The following is a 15,974-nucleotide window of genomic DNA, read 5'->3' as shown; positions in this document are numbered from 1 at the left end:
AATGGAACAAAATAGAGAGCCCAGAAATAAAACACCACATATATACGGTCAGTTAATTTATGACAGAGGATCCAAAAATATATAATGAGGAAATAAGAGCCTCTTCAATAGTCAGTGCTGGGAAAACTGGGTACCACATACTAAAAGAATGAAACATGATCACTATTTTATACCACACACAAAAATCAACTAAAATTGAATTACGGACTTGAATGTAAGACCTGAAACCAAAAAACTCCTGGAAGAAAATATCAGCAGTAGATTCTCTGACATAAGCTTGGTGATTGTTTTTGAATCTAACACCAAAGGCAAAGCAACAATAGTAAAAATAAACAAGTGGGACTATGTCAAACTAAAATGCTTCTTCAAAGGAAAGGCAACTATCAACAAATGGAAAGGCAACCAGCAGAAGGAAAAAAATATTTGCCAGTCATAAATCTGATACAGGACTAAAATCTAAAATATATAAAAAAGGCAAACAATCCAATATAAAAAATGGTCAGAGAATATGAATATTTTCCGAAAGAGGGCATGCAGATGATCAACTGACACATCACTAAGCATCAGGGAAATGCAAATCAAAATCACAGTGACCTATCACCTCACACCTGTTAGAATGCCTGTCATCAAAAACAAATAACAAATGTTAGTGTGGATGTGAAAAAAAAAAACCCTTGTGCACTATTAAGGAGAATATAAATTGGTAAAGCTACTATGGAAGATAATGGTGGTTCCTCAAAAATTAGAACTGCCATATGATTCAGCAATTCCACTTCTGGGTAGTTATTCGAAGGAAATGAAACAACTAATTCAAAGAGATACATGCATCCCCAAGTTCACTGCAGTATTATTTACAACAGCCAAGATATGGAGATAACCTAAGTGTCTATCTGTGGATGAATGGAAAAAGAAATTATAGTGAGTATATATATACAAATATTGATCCTAAAGGAAATCAATCTTGAATATTCACTGGATGGACCGATGCTGACGTTGAAGCTCCAATACTCTGGTCACCTGATGTAAAGAACCAACTCATTGGAAAAGACCCTGATGCTGGAAAGATTGAGGGCAAGAGGAGAAGGGGACGGCAGAGGATGAGATGGTTAGATGGGACTATCTATCCAAATGTATTTATCACAGGGACCATCCAAATGTATTTTCCAAGAATGCCGGATGCCTGCATATGCATCTGTTGTTAGTGTATTAGAACACCATCAAAAAGTCAACTATTTATGACTTCTGAAAGACATTCTACCTACGCAGACACTTAGGTGAGTTTATCTGAGTTACTTCACAAAGATAATGCAGCTCATTCTTTGGAAAATGCTAGAAAATAAAGGTTGATTTCCTGGTACTTCAAACCCAACATTCCCAGAAACTCATACTCTTCCCCTGTAAAGCAGTTCCTCCTCCCATATTCTTTATCATGCACTAGCTTGGTTAACTGCCCAAGCCAAAAACCAAACATCATCCAGGGTTCTATACTTCTCTCACCATTCACTGTCAAAAAACCAAAAACATAAACAAAACATGTGGATCTTGGGTTGTCCTAAAGGTAAAGACTTACCTGGTTATATCAGTAAAGACTACATTCTGAATAGTACTATGGCTTACATCACTCTGTGGGTTGAATTGTGTCCCCTACAAAGATATTCAATTCCTAAGCTCAGGTACCTGTGAGTGTGATCTTATTTGGATACAATGTCTTGGCAAATGTAATCAAGTCAAAATGTAGTTACACTGGATTACAATGGGCCTTATTCCAATTAACAGTGTCCCTGTAAGGGAAAACTAAGACACAGAGACTCATGAAGAGAATGCCAAGTGAAGATGGGACACAGAGATTTGAGTGATGCAAAACAGACTCCCTGTTCTGCAGCTACAAAACAGGAAATGCCAAGGACTATTAGCAACCACCAAAGCTAGGAAAAGACAAGGGAGCCTTGAAAGAGGGCATGGCCCTGCCAAACATACTAGTTTCAGACTTGTAGGCTCCACAACTGTGGAAGAGTAATTTTCTGTTGTTTTAAGCCACCTAGTTAGGGTACTTTGCTTTGGCAGCCCTAATATAAAACTAATAGACATAAGATGATCAAGTAAAAAGTATGTGGCTTCATACGTCAGACATGGTCACTGACCCATCACATTAGAGCCTTAGCCTTGAAGCTGTGCACTAAGACAAATGCTACCAGAAATAAGGAGCTACAGATAAGTGATCCAGAATTGAGTCTTGAGGGCAGTCCACAGTGTGAAGCTTCCCATCATAAAAGAGTATTAGTATAGAAACAAAAGAAAAAAATATTTCTTAGAAATGCTAGCACTACAAAATGTAAGCAAATTAAGTAGATAAGCAAATTCCTAGAGAATATGTATAGACTATGCTTGTCTTCAGCATGAATCATAAAGTGTTTGCCATCTGGGAAACAAAATGTCACTAGTATCAATACTTCTATTACTGCCTTGATATCTCTACTCCATGAATTCCTCTTCTTATCACCATATAAATCACACTTTACACTTCTGTTTCTGTACAAGTATGCCAATAATTGTGCAATTAGGGTAATATGGACCCTCATAATAAACTCAATAAAACATTTTTATAACCAGCAAAGTCTCCAGGTTTTGATATTTTACCATAATTATGCATGAGGTCAACATGGAGGAAACACAGAAACTCTCTGTACTATCTCTGTAATCTCCTGTAAATCTATAATTTCTTGAAATAAAAGTTTTTTTAAAAAGAAACATGTTCTATGGCAAAAACTAGTATACACTAAGTGTTAAGTTTTAGCTACTACATTAAAATAATATAGTTTTATCAAACCCAGGTATCCCACATTACAGGTGGCTTCTTTACCAGCTGAGCAACCAGGGAAGCCCACTATAGCAGAAGAGTGCAAAGGGGTATGCTCTTTTATATAAGATGGTCAGTTACTTCACAGAATCCATGGTGAGTTATCATTTGTTGATGATTTACTGTCAGATTCATCACCCTGTCTATAATTTTACTTTGTCCTACATTAAAATCCATCTCAGCTCTAATGCCCACCACTTGACTAAAAGTAGGAAAGAGACTTAAAGAAGGGGTAGATGCCAAAAAAGTCATTATCATTAAAAAAAGAATAATAAAGTGATAATGTACCCAGGAATGTAAAAATATTCCCATTTGATGAATGTCACCAGTTCTCTTCCAAAAGAGCTTTAGGGATATCTTGAAAGTATTAACAAAGAACTTTGTAAGTATGTTGCATGAAAAGAATTAATCAGTGTTCATATAGATATGCATGTTTTCAAGATTTATGGTTCAGTTCAGTCACTCAGTCATGTGCAACTCTTTGCAACCCCATGGACTGCAGCATGCCAGGCCTCCCTGTCCATGACCAACATTTATGGTTTATGGCACTGGTTAATATTAACACTTGGACTTTCTTTGGTGGCTTAGATGGTAAAGAATCCGCCTGCAGTGTAGGAGACCTGGGTTTGATCCCTGGGTTGGGAAGATCTCCTGGAAAAGTAAATGGCAACTCACTCCAGTATCCTTGCCTGGGAAATTCCATGGACAGAGGAACCTGGCAGGCTACGGTCCATGGTATTGCAAAGAGTCAGGCACGACTGAGCAATTAACAAACAATATTACAACCTAGGTTGTGATTTTCAACAGACTCTACTAACATTCTATACAATTTGTTTTACCCTTTCATAAACATATGAGAAAGTCAGAAAGTATTTCTTACAATTTCTAAAAACAATAGATAAATAATTGTTTGGGATCACATAAATAAGGAACAGCAGGGGAAAAAAAGAAAAGCTAAAATTCTTGAAACAATTCACACAATACAAAACTGCTTAGTACAGTTAACTGAAGGTCCCTAATTTAAAAAGCTATACAGTCCATGCACAGAAGTTAACACATTGTTTTCACCCCATAAATAGTAACAATAAACTTCTGAGTCTCTACCACAACTCACTTTCACATTACCTGATAGTTATCACTGACAACACATTCAGGGGTGACAGGACAAGTGCAGCATGGTCTCCCTAAATCCTTTTTTCATCTCAAAACATAGTCTTTCCAAAAAAGCTGTAGGGCACTCAGGACCATCAGTAGTTCCATGCTAAAGTCAAGCAAAAACCACAATTAATATATAGAAAATTAAAGACAAAGGAAGTACATAAAAATAAAAATTACACTTATACAATTAAAAAATTTTGATTTTTTTCAAAAGGAAGAATGGTGCTTACTGACAAAAATAACTATTCTGTATCCCAGAAAATGATCTTAGGTTAATTAAGCACCAGAGCTGATTTCTCTCCTGTGAGACCCTAGGAACATAATATGGAGCCAATATGCAGCACAATGCTCCAAGGGCCACTCTCTCCCCATCTGGCCTGGCTCCAACGGACACGGGTTCTTTGGGCAATATAATTTCATTTCAGGTTAGCCCCAATAGGCCAAAGGGTCATCTTTAGAGTAAACTAGGATACTATGGAGAATCCAAACCCATGACACAATTCAACCTCCAGGGTCAAGCCTAAATCATGATTTTGTATAGTTCCACCAAAAGGTCCCAAACTGATCTAGAGTCAGAGATAAAGACTAAGTGTAAAGTCCTATGATATCCATCAGGCTAACTGTAAATCTAGCAATTCAACAACATGGCAAAATATTCTAAAGTTATACAGAACAGCAAAGAAGGAGCTAAAGTGAAAGAAGAGAAATAGGAAAATTGTCAATGATCAAGTGATTATGAAGAAAATAATATACTAGCTTTATAAAGATAAAAGGATAAATATACAACAGTTTTGAATCTAATTATTCTATGTAAGTATGTGCACAAACTACATCACTTCCTATGCTAGGTGGATTTCATAATAGACTCAACTGTTTTGATATGCAAACACTTACAACAGGAAGACGTCCATGAACTTTGTACAAATTAACAAGTACAGTAATATCCAAGGACGCAAGGTAAGTGGATGAATTGACTTTGCTGAACTTTCATTTTCTTTTTTATCATTTTCCATCCCAACAGCAGTCCATCCAGAACTGGATGATGTTGACAGGGACAGAACGGGGCTTGAAATAACCTCTTCAAAATCCATGTACATGTCATCTTCCCCAAAGTAGTTTTCCTATAAATATTAAGAATAAACTGCTATCAAAAGAGATATGTAACAATAATGCTTCACCTTAGAGCCTGAAATTTGTAAACTAAGCATTTCTTATCCTATTTTAGAGTATTAGTCTATTTCCTAAAATGAAAACAAGATAAAACATCCAAAAAGCTTTCAAGTTCTAACACTGACACTAAATAAAACATAAGTTAAAACTAAAGAGGAAAAAAAAGTAATAGAGACGTTTAAGATAGGTAACAACTCGAAGTCAGCATGACACTAAGGCAAAAACAAAAAACAGCTACGTCTTATATATTCTTAATAAATGGAAGCAGAGAGTTCACTGGATTATAAATGATTTTATAAATGTGTCAAAACTTAATGATTTTTAATTTGTTTCAGTAGATATTTCATACAAGTTCTGAATTAACATGATGAATGTGAGTACTAATATTTAGAGTAATAAATTTTTGACACGAATAAAAAGTTGTTATAAAATCTGTAATGCAGAGTCTGCATCAAAATATAATAAACTACTAACGTAGGTAACATAGAATTTACAAAGAAATTTAAAATAAAGGCATATCTTTCTTTCTCTATGCTCTTTGTTCTTATTTTTGTTTATGTACTACTATGGAATTTTTTAGTTAAAACAACTGAGATTCAATATACATGTGGTGATGCAAAAACAGTTAAAACTGGACATGGAACAACAGACTGGTTCCAAGTAGGAAAAGAAGTACGTCAAGGCTGTATATTGCCACCCTGCTTATTTAACTTCTCTGCAGAGTACATCATGAGAAACGCTGGGCTGGAAGTAGCACAAGCTGGAATCAAGGCTGCTGCGAGAAATATCAATAACTTCAGATATGCAGATGACACCACCCTTATGGCAGAAAGTGAAGAGGAACTAAAAAGCCTCTTGATGAAAGTGAAAGAGGAGAGTGAAAAAGTTGGCTTAAGCTCAACGTTCAGAAAACTAAGATCATAGTACCTGGTCCCATCACTTCATGGGAAATAGATGGGGGAACAGTGGAAACAGTGTCAGACTTAATTTTTTTTCCAAAATCACTACAGATGGTGATTGCAGCCATGAAATTAAAAGATGCTTACTCCTTAGAAGGAAAGTTATAACCAACCTAGACAGCATATTAAAAGCAGAGACATTACCTTGCCAACAAAGGTCTGTCTAGTCAAGGCTATGGTTGTTCCAGTGGTCATGTATGGATGTGAGAGTTGGACTGTGAAGAAAGCTGAGCACTGAAGAATTGATGCTTTTGAACTGTGGTGTTGGAGAAGACTCCTGCGAGTCCCTTGGACTGCAAGGAGATCCAACCAGTCCATTCTAAAGGAGATCAACCCTGGGTGTTCTTTGGAAGGACTGATGCTAAAGCTCAAACTCCAATATTTTGGCCATCTCATGAGAAGAGCTGATTCATTGGAAAAGACTCTGATGCTGGGAGGGATTGGGGGCAGGGGGAGAAGGGGACAACAGAGGATGAGATGGCTGGATGGCATCACCGACTTGATGGACATGAGTTTGGGTGAACTCCGGGAGTTGGTGATGGACAGGGAGGCCTGGCGTGCTGCGATTCATGGGTCACAAAGGGTCGGACATGACTGAGCAACTGAACTGAACTCGAGAGAGAGCTCCAAATAACTCTTTGCTTATTATTTACCATGAAGTAAAATTGTTGGTTTTTAATGAACTCACTTGAAGTAGCCTTTTCCTGGTACTTATCCTCAGATAACAAAGTTTTTCATACTTCTGCTGCCACATTAATTACAATGTGTTAAAACTGTCCAGGTACAAATATATCCTGCTCTAGCTTATCTTCTTAGCAACAGATGCTATATCTTTTATCTCTAGTAACTGGCACAAAATTCCTAGAATATACTAACTTCTCAAAAAAAATGCTAAATGAGGAGTTTTTAAGACTATTTTTAACAAATAATTTTATAATTGAGCCTAACACCACAAGTTCAGTGAACATATATCCTAAATGCTTTAAATCATAAAACTGGCCATTTCAAATGGTCTCAATATCAATTAGATAGTTAACTGCTTTTCCTACATTTAAAAATATGGACATTCTTTTAAAAATCTTACCTTAATACACAGAAAGGCATTTAATAGAGGTCCATAGAGAGTTATCTGAGAATCTGGAGAAAGTTCCATTTCTACATGAAGTTTATCAGGTGGAAGTTCTGAGGGATCAATAGGAGGACGTGAAGAAGTAGAGGGAGAAGAAACAACTCTGTCTGTTTTCTGAGATGGCCTTAACACAGATAGCATTGTTTCTTCCATTTCTGACACTGGAATAAATGGAGGGAAAAAAAAAGAATAATGTTTGAGTGGAAAGGGGGAAAAGGATCTCTTAAAAGTTCTTCAAGAAACTATTCACTAAAAAATTCTATTTTGTAAATATGAAATCAACCAACACTAATAAAATGTCTCCAGTATATAATGAAAACAAAACTAAAAGACTAATAATTAAAATGCAATAAAGAATAGACAGACTTCATTGAAATACATATAAAATACACAAATCCAGAAAGAGCTCCAAATAAGTCTTTGCTTGTTATTATTACTACTACAAAGAATCAATAAAAAGTTTTCATTAACAAAGGCAATATTATTATCAAGTTCTGGCAATATACAGTAAAGCTGGGTCAGAACTAGGCTCTAACTATACTTGGACATTAAACTATAGTTATTTTCACATAAACAGCTATACAAACGCACTGTGGCATTATCAAGATCTATATATAAGAAAGTTACAAAAACTATTCTTTAATACTTAACTCACTGGAAAAATACAAAGAAATATTTTCACTAGATTCTAATTTCTACTTTGAACCCAAATAAAGCCGCACTTAAGCCTCTGGGAAACTATAAATGACAGCTGTCAAAATGCATTAAAGAAACTAACATTTTACAAAATCAAGCACTCTAAATCTATAGATGTACATATACCTGATATCATACTCCAGCTCTGCCCACCAGACCTTGAGAAAATTATTCCTTTCTCTGAGCATATTTCCTCAACTCAACAATGACAATAATATTATAATATCTATTTCACAGAGTTGCTTTAAGGATTAAATGAGATAAAGTAAACCAAGGAACAGCTTGGCCTAGTAATTGATAGCAAATGCCCAAAGAATGTTATACCAAAAATCTTAGAAGCATAATTATGTCAAAAGAACAGATGCATTTCCAAAAAGTTTTAATTTCTTCTCTGTATCCTTGATGTTTATCAATTTTGACATTTTAAGATACTGATTATACAGAAACACTTACATGACTGTTTCAGCTGTTCATCTGCTTTTTGTGGATAAATTGGATGCCATGTATAATCAATTGTAAGCATGACACTTGGGACAGTCCAGCATTCAACCCAACCAGCCCTTTGAAGAGTAAAAAATAAAGTTTCTAGTCAGGTACTTATTCCTTTAATTGTAGACACCAGTTACATATAAACAAATTTTACTATTATTCTCTGAAAGGACTGAAAGCATAATTTTTCCACATTAACACAAAATACTTAAATTGCTAATATTAAATACTTACTTTTCTTGAGTGATGTTCCGCCATTTTGGTTTAACTGTTTTCTGGCCACTTTGACATTCAGCAGGAATACCAGTATCATGAGTCATTTTATTGGGGTGGCAATTCTTTACCAGCATAAATAATGAGTATTTACTAGGGTGGCAATCTGGTAGAAACAAATGAAGGTCAACATCTTCCCCCTAAAAAACAGTTAATAATAACCCAAAGTAATAAAACAGGTACAGAAGTTTGTTAGAATACTATTTACAAGCAAGTCTATCTATAATACGCTTGAGAATAAATTCAGTAAAAAATAAATCTGAAAGTGCAAATTTACACTGAATAGTCAGGTAAGTAACTGGAATAAGATTTTACATTATCTGAAATTCTGCTTAGAAAGTCAAGAAAAAAATCAGGGAAACAAACTGCAAAATTTTTAGAGAACAGTAAGAAGGTTTCCTTGGATATTTCACATATAATTCAGTTTAAAAAAAAAAAAACAGAATTATCTAATATAAGCTCAGATGGAATATGCTCAATATTTTCATTAATTTTAAAAATATGATTATCTGTATTTAGTAAGTCTTGGTTCCTCAACTGGCTTTTATACCTGTGGCGGATTCATTTTGATATTTGGCAAAACTAATACAATTATGTAAAGTTTAAAAATAAAATTAAATTAAAAAATAAATAAATAAATAAAAGCTGAAAAAAAAAAAAATAAATAAAAAAGAATTATATTAAAGGATCTTCACTGAGTTTCACTTTTTTCCCTTACAGGTGCCCTAATCTTTGCTCATCTTGATGCCTGGTTTCTTAACAGGCACCACAGTCAGCTTTACTGCCTGGGTCCAAATTCCAACTTAGCCACTCACTAGCTAATGACAAGTTACATAAACTTGCCTCCTCAGTTTCCCATTCCATAAATGCACATAACAACTACTTTAAGAAGGTTGTTCTGAGAATTAAATGAATTACTACACATAAAGCAATTGGAATAGTGTCTGGCACTAAGAAGATGTTAAAAAGTGCTGGCTGCTTGTACTATTGTTTTTATTTCTTACCACCATAACCTCCACCAATACTACAACTACTGTTGACTGTATATACCTTAAAATTAGATGTACCATGAATTTTGAACTCCTCAGAGCTGGCTTTTGGATAAAAGGAAGAAGGGTCCTTGTATTTATTCCCTGAATTCAAGGGTACAATTAGAAATGAAACACTGTTGATTTTTGAATAATACAGGTGTGAATGCACAAGTCCACTTATGCGTGGGTTTTTTTTCAATGGTAAATACTACATTACTATATGCTCTGCAGTTGGTTGAATCTGCAGATCCTGAACCTTGGATACAGAGGAACCAAGGATATGGAGGATCTAAGGAGAACCAACTCTAAATTGCACATGAATTTTCTGATGGCAGGGAGAGTCAGCACCCCAATCCCCAGACTGTTCAAGGGTCAACTGTACAAAAAAATGTAAAATATAGCTCATAGACTTAGTAAAACGTTAGAGCTACAAAAATTCTTAAGAGAAAATAAAGATTAGTCATAGAGGTTAGAAATGAGCTCTAACAAAATAATTGACTCAAGGAATTATTTTTCATCAGCCAACTTCTTTTTAACTGAAGTACAATACTTACAATATTATTCAATATACTCGTTTTAGTTGTACAACAGAGTATTTCAATGTTTTTATGGATTACACATTACACAAAGTTATGACAAGATATTGATTTTATTCCCTGTGCTCTACATTACATCTCTGTGACCTGTTTATTTTATAACTGGTAATTTATACCTTTTAATCTCCTTCACCTATTTCACCCCTCCCCTTTCTAGTAACCATTAGTTTGTTTTTTGTATCTCAGAGTCTATTTCTGCTTTATTCACTCATTTTGTTCTTTAGATTCCAAATATAAGTGAAAACATACAGTATTTGTGTTTCTCTGTCTGACTTATTTCACTATGCATAATACCCATTCTAGGTCATCTATGCCACAAATGCTACGATCTCATTCTTTTTTAAGGCTAAGTAATACTCCAATGAGTATATATACCACATTTTCTTCATCTACATTCATTCATCTGTCAATGGGCACTAAGGTTGCTTCCATATCCTGGCTACTGTAAATAATGCTGCCATGAATACTGGAGTACACATATGTTTTCAAATTATTGTGCAATTTCTTAGGGGAACTTAGGGAATTTACAGGAATGGCAGAATATTGCAATTAACTACCAAAAAAAAAAAAAAAAAACCAGAAGCAATTCTGTGACACTAAAGTTAGTGAAGAGTGGAGGAAAGCCAAAATACTGCAGGCTGGCAACAGAATGGGCAGGAGAGAATAAAGATAAGCACCAGGAAATCAAACTTATTAATAGACCTTGTGGAACAAACAATGCATCCAATTATACGTACTTTTAAAGAGAACTTGGTATTACATGTAGCTGGAACAAAGTCCGTAAAAGGCAAAGAAAAATCAATGTTTAATGTTTCCCCACAGGCTGCCAGGTACACTGCAAAAAAAGAGAAAAAGAAATTTAATTTCCAAAAAAAAAAGAAATAAAAACTGCCTTAAATACATACCTAAACAAAATTAAATTTAAATGCTTAGTTCAATATGAATTCTGAAATAGTTCTCTGAGAGTCTCACAAGACAATGCAAAAAAAGGTCAGTTCTAGTACCTATTAAAACTACAAAATCAACGCCAATTTTCTTTGTTGATATTTGTCTTAATGAACAGAATATTTAACCTATTTTTTTTTAAGTACCTACCATTTTCCTGTTGTTTAGTGGAACAGTCAATCCAGTTGTGCTGATTAGCTGCCCAAATCATTTCAAATTGATGAAACATGATTTTAAAATTCCATGTATATGGAACAAATGAAAAAATGTCTGGTGCACTATCACTTGACCAGTCTTGAATTAAATCTAAAATAATTGAAGTAGGAGACAAAATGCACAATTAATTGAAATTGAGAAAACAAAATAAAAATATTCTAACATCAAAAATGATGTTTTCAATTGTAACTAAAAAGAATTTTTATACAAAGATATTAAAAGGTGATTTAAATGGAGCTAAATTAAGATTGTAGGAGAATTATCAACAACCTCGTATATGCAGATGATACCTCTTGAATGACAGAAAATGAAGAGGAACTTAAGAGCATCTTGATGAAAGTGAGAGAGGACAGTGAAAAAGTTGGCTCAAAACTCAACATTCAAAAAACTAAGATCATGGCAAACAGATGGGAAAAATGTGGAAACATTGTCAGATTTCATTTTCTTGGGCTCCAAAATCAATGCAGATGGTGACTGCAGCCACTAAACTAAAAAACATTTGCTCCGTTGAAAAATACCTATAACAAACGTAGACAGTGTATTATAAAGCAGAGATATTACTTTGCGGACAAAGTTCAGTATAGTCAAAACTATGGTTTTTCCAGTAGTCATGTACAGATGTGAGAGCTGAACCATAAAGAAGGCTGAGTGCCTTTTAAAGAATTGACAACTTTCAAACTGTGGTGTTGGAGAAGACTCTTGAGAGTCCCCCGGACAGCAAGGAGATCAAACCAGTCAATACTAAAGGAAATTAATCCTGAATATTCACTGGAAGATCTAATGCTGAAACTGAAGCTCCAATACTTTGACCACTTGATGTGAAGAGCTGACTCAATGGAAAAGACCCTGATGCTGGGAAAGACTGAGGGCAAGAGGAGAAGGAGGCGACAAAGGATGAGATGTTTGGATAGCATCACTGACTGAACGGACATGAGTTTAAGTAAAGTCAGGGAGACAGTGAAGGACAGAAAAGCCTGATGTGCTGCAGTTCATGGGTTTGCAAAGAGTTGGAAATGACTTAGGAACTGAAGTACAACAATAACAAACAGTTTGAGAGTAAAAATGCTTACTTACTAATCACAGTTACAGATAAGAAAATTTTTAATGTATTTCATACACATATTATATCTTTAAAGAAACTTAAGAAGATAAAAGGGCAAGAAAATCACCTGATATTCTGTTACTCAAATATCTAATATTGTGGACATATCTCATTCTAGTTTGTTCTCTATGTAAATTTTTTTTTTTTTTTAATTTTATTTTATTTTTAAACTTTACATAATTGTATTAGTTTTGCCAAATATCAAAATGAATCCACCACAGGTATACATGTGTTCCCCATCCTGACCCCTCCTCCCTCCTCCCTCCCCATACCCTCCCTCTGGGTCGTCCCAGTGCACTAGCCCCAAGCGTCCAGTATCGTGCATCGAACCTGGACTGGCAACTCGTTTCTTACATGATATTTTACATGTTACAATGTCATTCTCCCAAATCTTCCCACCCTCTCCCTCTCCCACAGAGTCCATAAGACTGTTCTATACATCAGTGTCTCTTTTGCTGTCTCGTACACAGGGTTATTGTTACCATCTTTCTAAATTCCATATATATGCGTTAGAATACTGTATTTATGTTTTTCCTTCTGGCTTACTTCACTCTGTATAATAGGCTCCAGTTTCATCCACCTCATTAGAACTGATTGAAATGTATTCTTTTAATGGCTGAGTAATACTCCATTGTGTATATGTACCACTGCTTTCTTATCCATTCATCTGCTGATGGACATCTAGGTTGCTTCCATGTCTTGGCTATTATAAACAGTGCTGCGATGAACATTGGGGTACACGTGTCTCTTTCCCTTCTGGTTTCCTCAGTGTGTATGCCCAGCAGTGGGATTGCTGGGTCATAAGGCAGTTCTATTTCCAGTTTTTTAAGGAATCTCCACACTGTTCTCCATAGTGGCTGTACTAGTTTGCATTCCCACCAACAGTGTAAGAGGGTTCCCTTTTCTCCACACCCTCTCCAGCATTTATTATTTGTAGACTTTTGGATCGCAGCCATTCTGACTGGTGTGAAATGGTACCTCATAGTGGTTTTGATTTGCATTTCTCTGATAATGAGTGATGTTGAGCATCTTTTCATGTGTTTGTTAGCCATCTGTATGTCTTTTTTGGAGAAATGTCTATTTAGTTCTTTGGCCCATTTTTTGATTGGGTCGTTTATTTTTCTGGAGTTGAGCTGTAGGAGTTGCTTGTATATTTTTGAGATTAGTTGTTTGTCGGTTGCTTCATTTGCTATTATTTTCTCCCATTCTGAAGGCTGTCTTTTCACCTTGCTAATAGTTTCCTTTGATGTGCAGAAGCTTTTAAGGTTAATTAGGTCCCATTTGTTTATTTTTGCTTTTATTTCCAATATTCTGGGAGGTGGGTCATAGAGGATCCTGCTGTGATGTATGTCGGAGAGTGTTTTGCCTATGTTCTCCTCTAGGAGTTTTATAGTTTCTGGTCTTACGTTTAGATCTTTAATCCATTTTGAGTTTATTTTTGTGTATGGTGTTAGAAAGTGGTCCAGTTTCATTCTTTTACAAGTGGCTGACCAGATTTCCCAGCACCACTTGTTAAAGAGATTGTCTTTAATCCATTGTATATTCTTGCCTCCTTTGTCGAAGATAAGGTGTCCATATGTGCGTGGATTTATCTCTGGGCTTTCTATTTTATTCCATTGATCAATATTTCTGTCTTTGTGCCAGTACCATACTGTCTTGATAACTGTGGCTTTGTAGTAGAGCCTGAAGTCAGGTAGGTTGATTCCTCCAGTTCCATTCTTCTTTCTCAAGATCGCTTTGGCTATTCGAGGTTTTTTGTATTTCCATACAAATTGTGAAATTATTTGTTCTAGCTCTGTGAAGAATACTGTTGGTAGCTTGATAGGGATTGCGTTGAATCTATAAATTGCTTTGGGTAGTATACTCATTTTCACTATATTGATTCTTCCAATCCATGAACATGGTATATTTCTCCATCTATTAGTGTCCTCTTTGATTTCTTTCACCAGTGTTTTATAGTTTTCTATTTATAGGTCTTTAGTTTCTTTAGGTAGATATATTCCTAAGTATTTTATTCTTTCTGTTGCAATGGTGAATGGAATTGTTTCCTTAATTTCTCTTTCTGTTTTCTCATTATTAGTGTATAGGAATGCAAGGGATTTCTGTGTGTTGATTTTATATCCTGCAACTTTACTGTAGTCATTGATTATTTCTAGTAATTTTCTGGTGGACTCTTTAGGGTTTTCTATGTAGAGGATCATGTCATCTGCAAATAGTGAGAGTTTTACTTCTTCTTTTCCAATTTGGATTCCTTTTATTTCTTTTTCTGCTCTGATTGCTGTGGCCAAAACTTCCAAAACTATGTTGAATAGTAATGGTGAAAGTGGGCACCCTTGTCTTGTTCCTGACTTTAGAGGAAATGCTTTCAATTTTTCACCATTGAGGATAATGTTTGCAGTGGGTTTGTCATATATAGCTTTTATTATGTTGAGGTATGTTCCTTCTATTCCTGCTTTCTGGAGAGTTTTTATCATAAATGGATGTTGAATTTTGTCAAAGGCTTTCTCTGCATCTATTGAGATAATCATATGGTTTTTATTTTTCAATTTGTTAATGTGGTGTATTACATTGATTGATTTGCGGATATTGAAGAATCCTTGCATCCCTGGGATAAAGCCCACTTGATCATGGTGTATGATCTTTTTAATGTGTTGTTGGATTCTGATTGCTAGAATTTTGTTAAGGATTTTTGCATCTATGTTCACTGTACTTTGATATTTAGACTTTCTTCAAATTTTTGTTGTAGATGATGTTATTGTATTTATTTCCATACAAGATATTTTACATATTCAGAATTATTCTGACAGGACAGATTTCAAAAGTAGATTTCCTAGATCAAAGTTTATGAATTTTTTAAAGATGAGCTCGATAAAGGACAGAAAAGATATGGACCTAACAGAAGCAGAAGATATCAAGAAGAGGTGGCAAGAATACACAGAAGAACTGTACAAAAAAGATCTTCACGACCCAGATTATCATGATGGTGTGATCACTGACCTAGAGCCAGACATCCTGGAATGTGAAGTCAAGCAGGCCTTAAAAGCATCACTACGAACAAAGCTAGTGGAGATGATGGAATTTCACTTGAGCTCTTTCAAACCCTGAAAGATGATGCTGTGAAAGTGCTGCACTCAATATGCCAGCAAATTTGGAAAACTCAGCAGTGGCCACAGGACTGGAAAAGGTCAGCTTTCATTCCAGTCCCAAAGAAAGGCAATGCCAAAGAATGCTCAAACTACCACACAATTGCACTCATCTCACACGCTAGTAAAGTCATGCTCAAAATTCTCCAAGCCAGGTTTCAGCAATATGTGAACTGTGAACTTCCTGATGTTCAAGCTGGTTTTAGAAAA

General features: G+C 35.2%; 1 protein-coding gene across 1 annotated transcript in view; it reads right to left on the bottom strand.

Moving 5' to 3' along the window:
- Window positions 1–4,032: 4,032 nt before the first annotated feature.
- LOC113888646 (transmembrane protein KIAA1109-like) overlaps window positions 4,033–15,974 on the bottom strand; it is a 39,159-nt gene continuing 27,217 nt past the window's right edge. The window contains exons 10-16 of the mRNA XM_027535685.1: window positions 11,454–11,609; window positions 11,096–11,193; window positions 8,693–8,871; window positions 8,423–8,529; window positions 7,229–7,434; window positions 4,910–5,136; window positions 4,033–4,118 (exon numbers count right to left, since the gene is read on the bottom strand). Coding sequence (XP_027391486.1) covers window positions 4,055–4,118; window positions 4,910–5,136; window positions 7,229–7,434; window positions 8,423–8,529; window positions 8,693–8,871; window positions 11,096–11,193; window positions 11,454–11,609 — 1,037 coding nt within the window. The 3' untranslated portion in view covers window positions 4,033–4,054. The remainder of the gene's footprint in view (window positions 4,119–4,909; window positions 5,137–7,228; window positions 7,435–8,422; window positions 8,530–8,692; window positions 8,872–11,095; window positions 11,194–11,453; window positions 11,610–15,974) is intronic.

This window comes from Bos indicus x Bos taurus, unplaced genomic scaffold (assembly GCF_003369695.1).
Source record: "Bos indicus x Bos taurus breed Angus x Brahman F1 hybrid unplaced genomic scaffold, Bos_hybrid_MaternalHap_v2.0 tig00000554_arrow_arrow_obj, whole genome shotgun sequence".
Lineage (NCBI taxonomy): Eukaryota > Metazoa > Chordata > Mammalia > Artiodactyla > Bovidae > Bos > Bos indicus x Bos taurus.
Note: the sequence above shows the minus strand (reverse complement) of the source record. Positions and strands in the feature narration are given on the sequence as shown.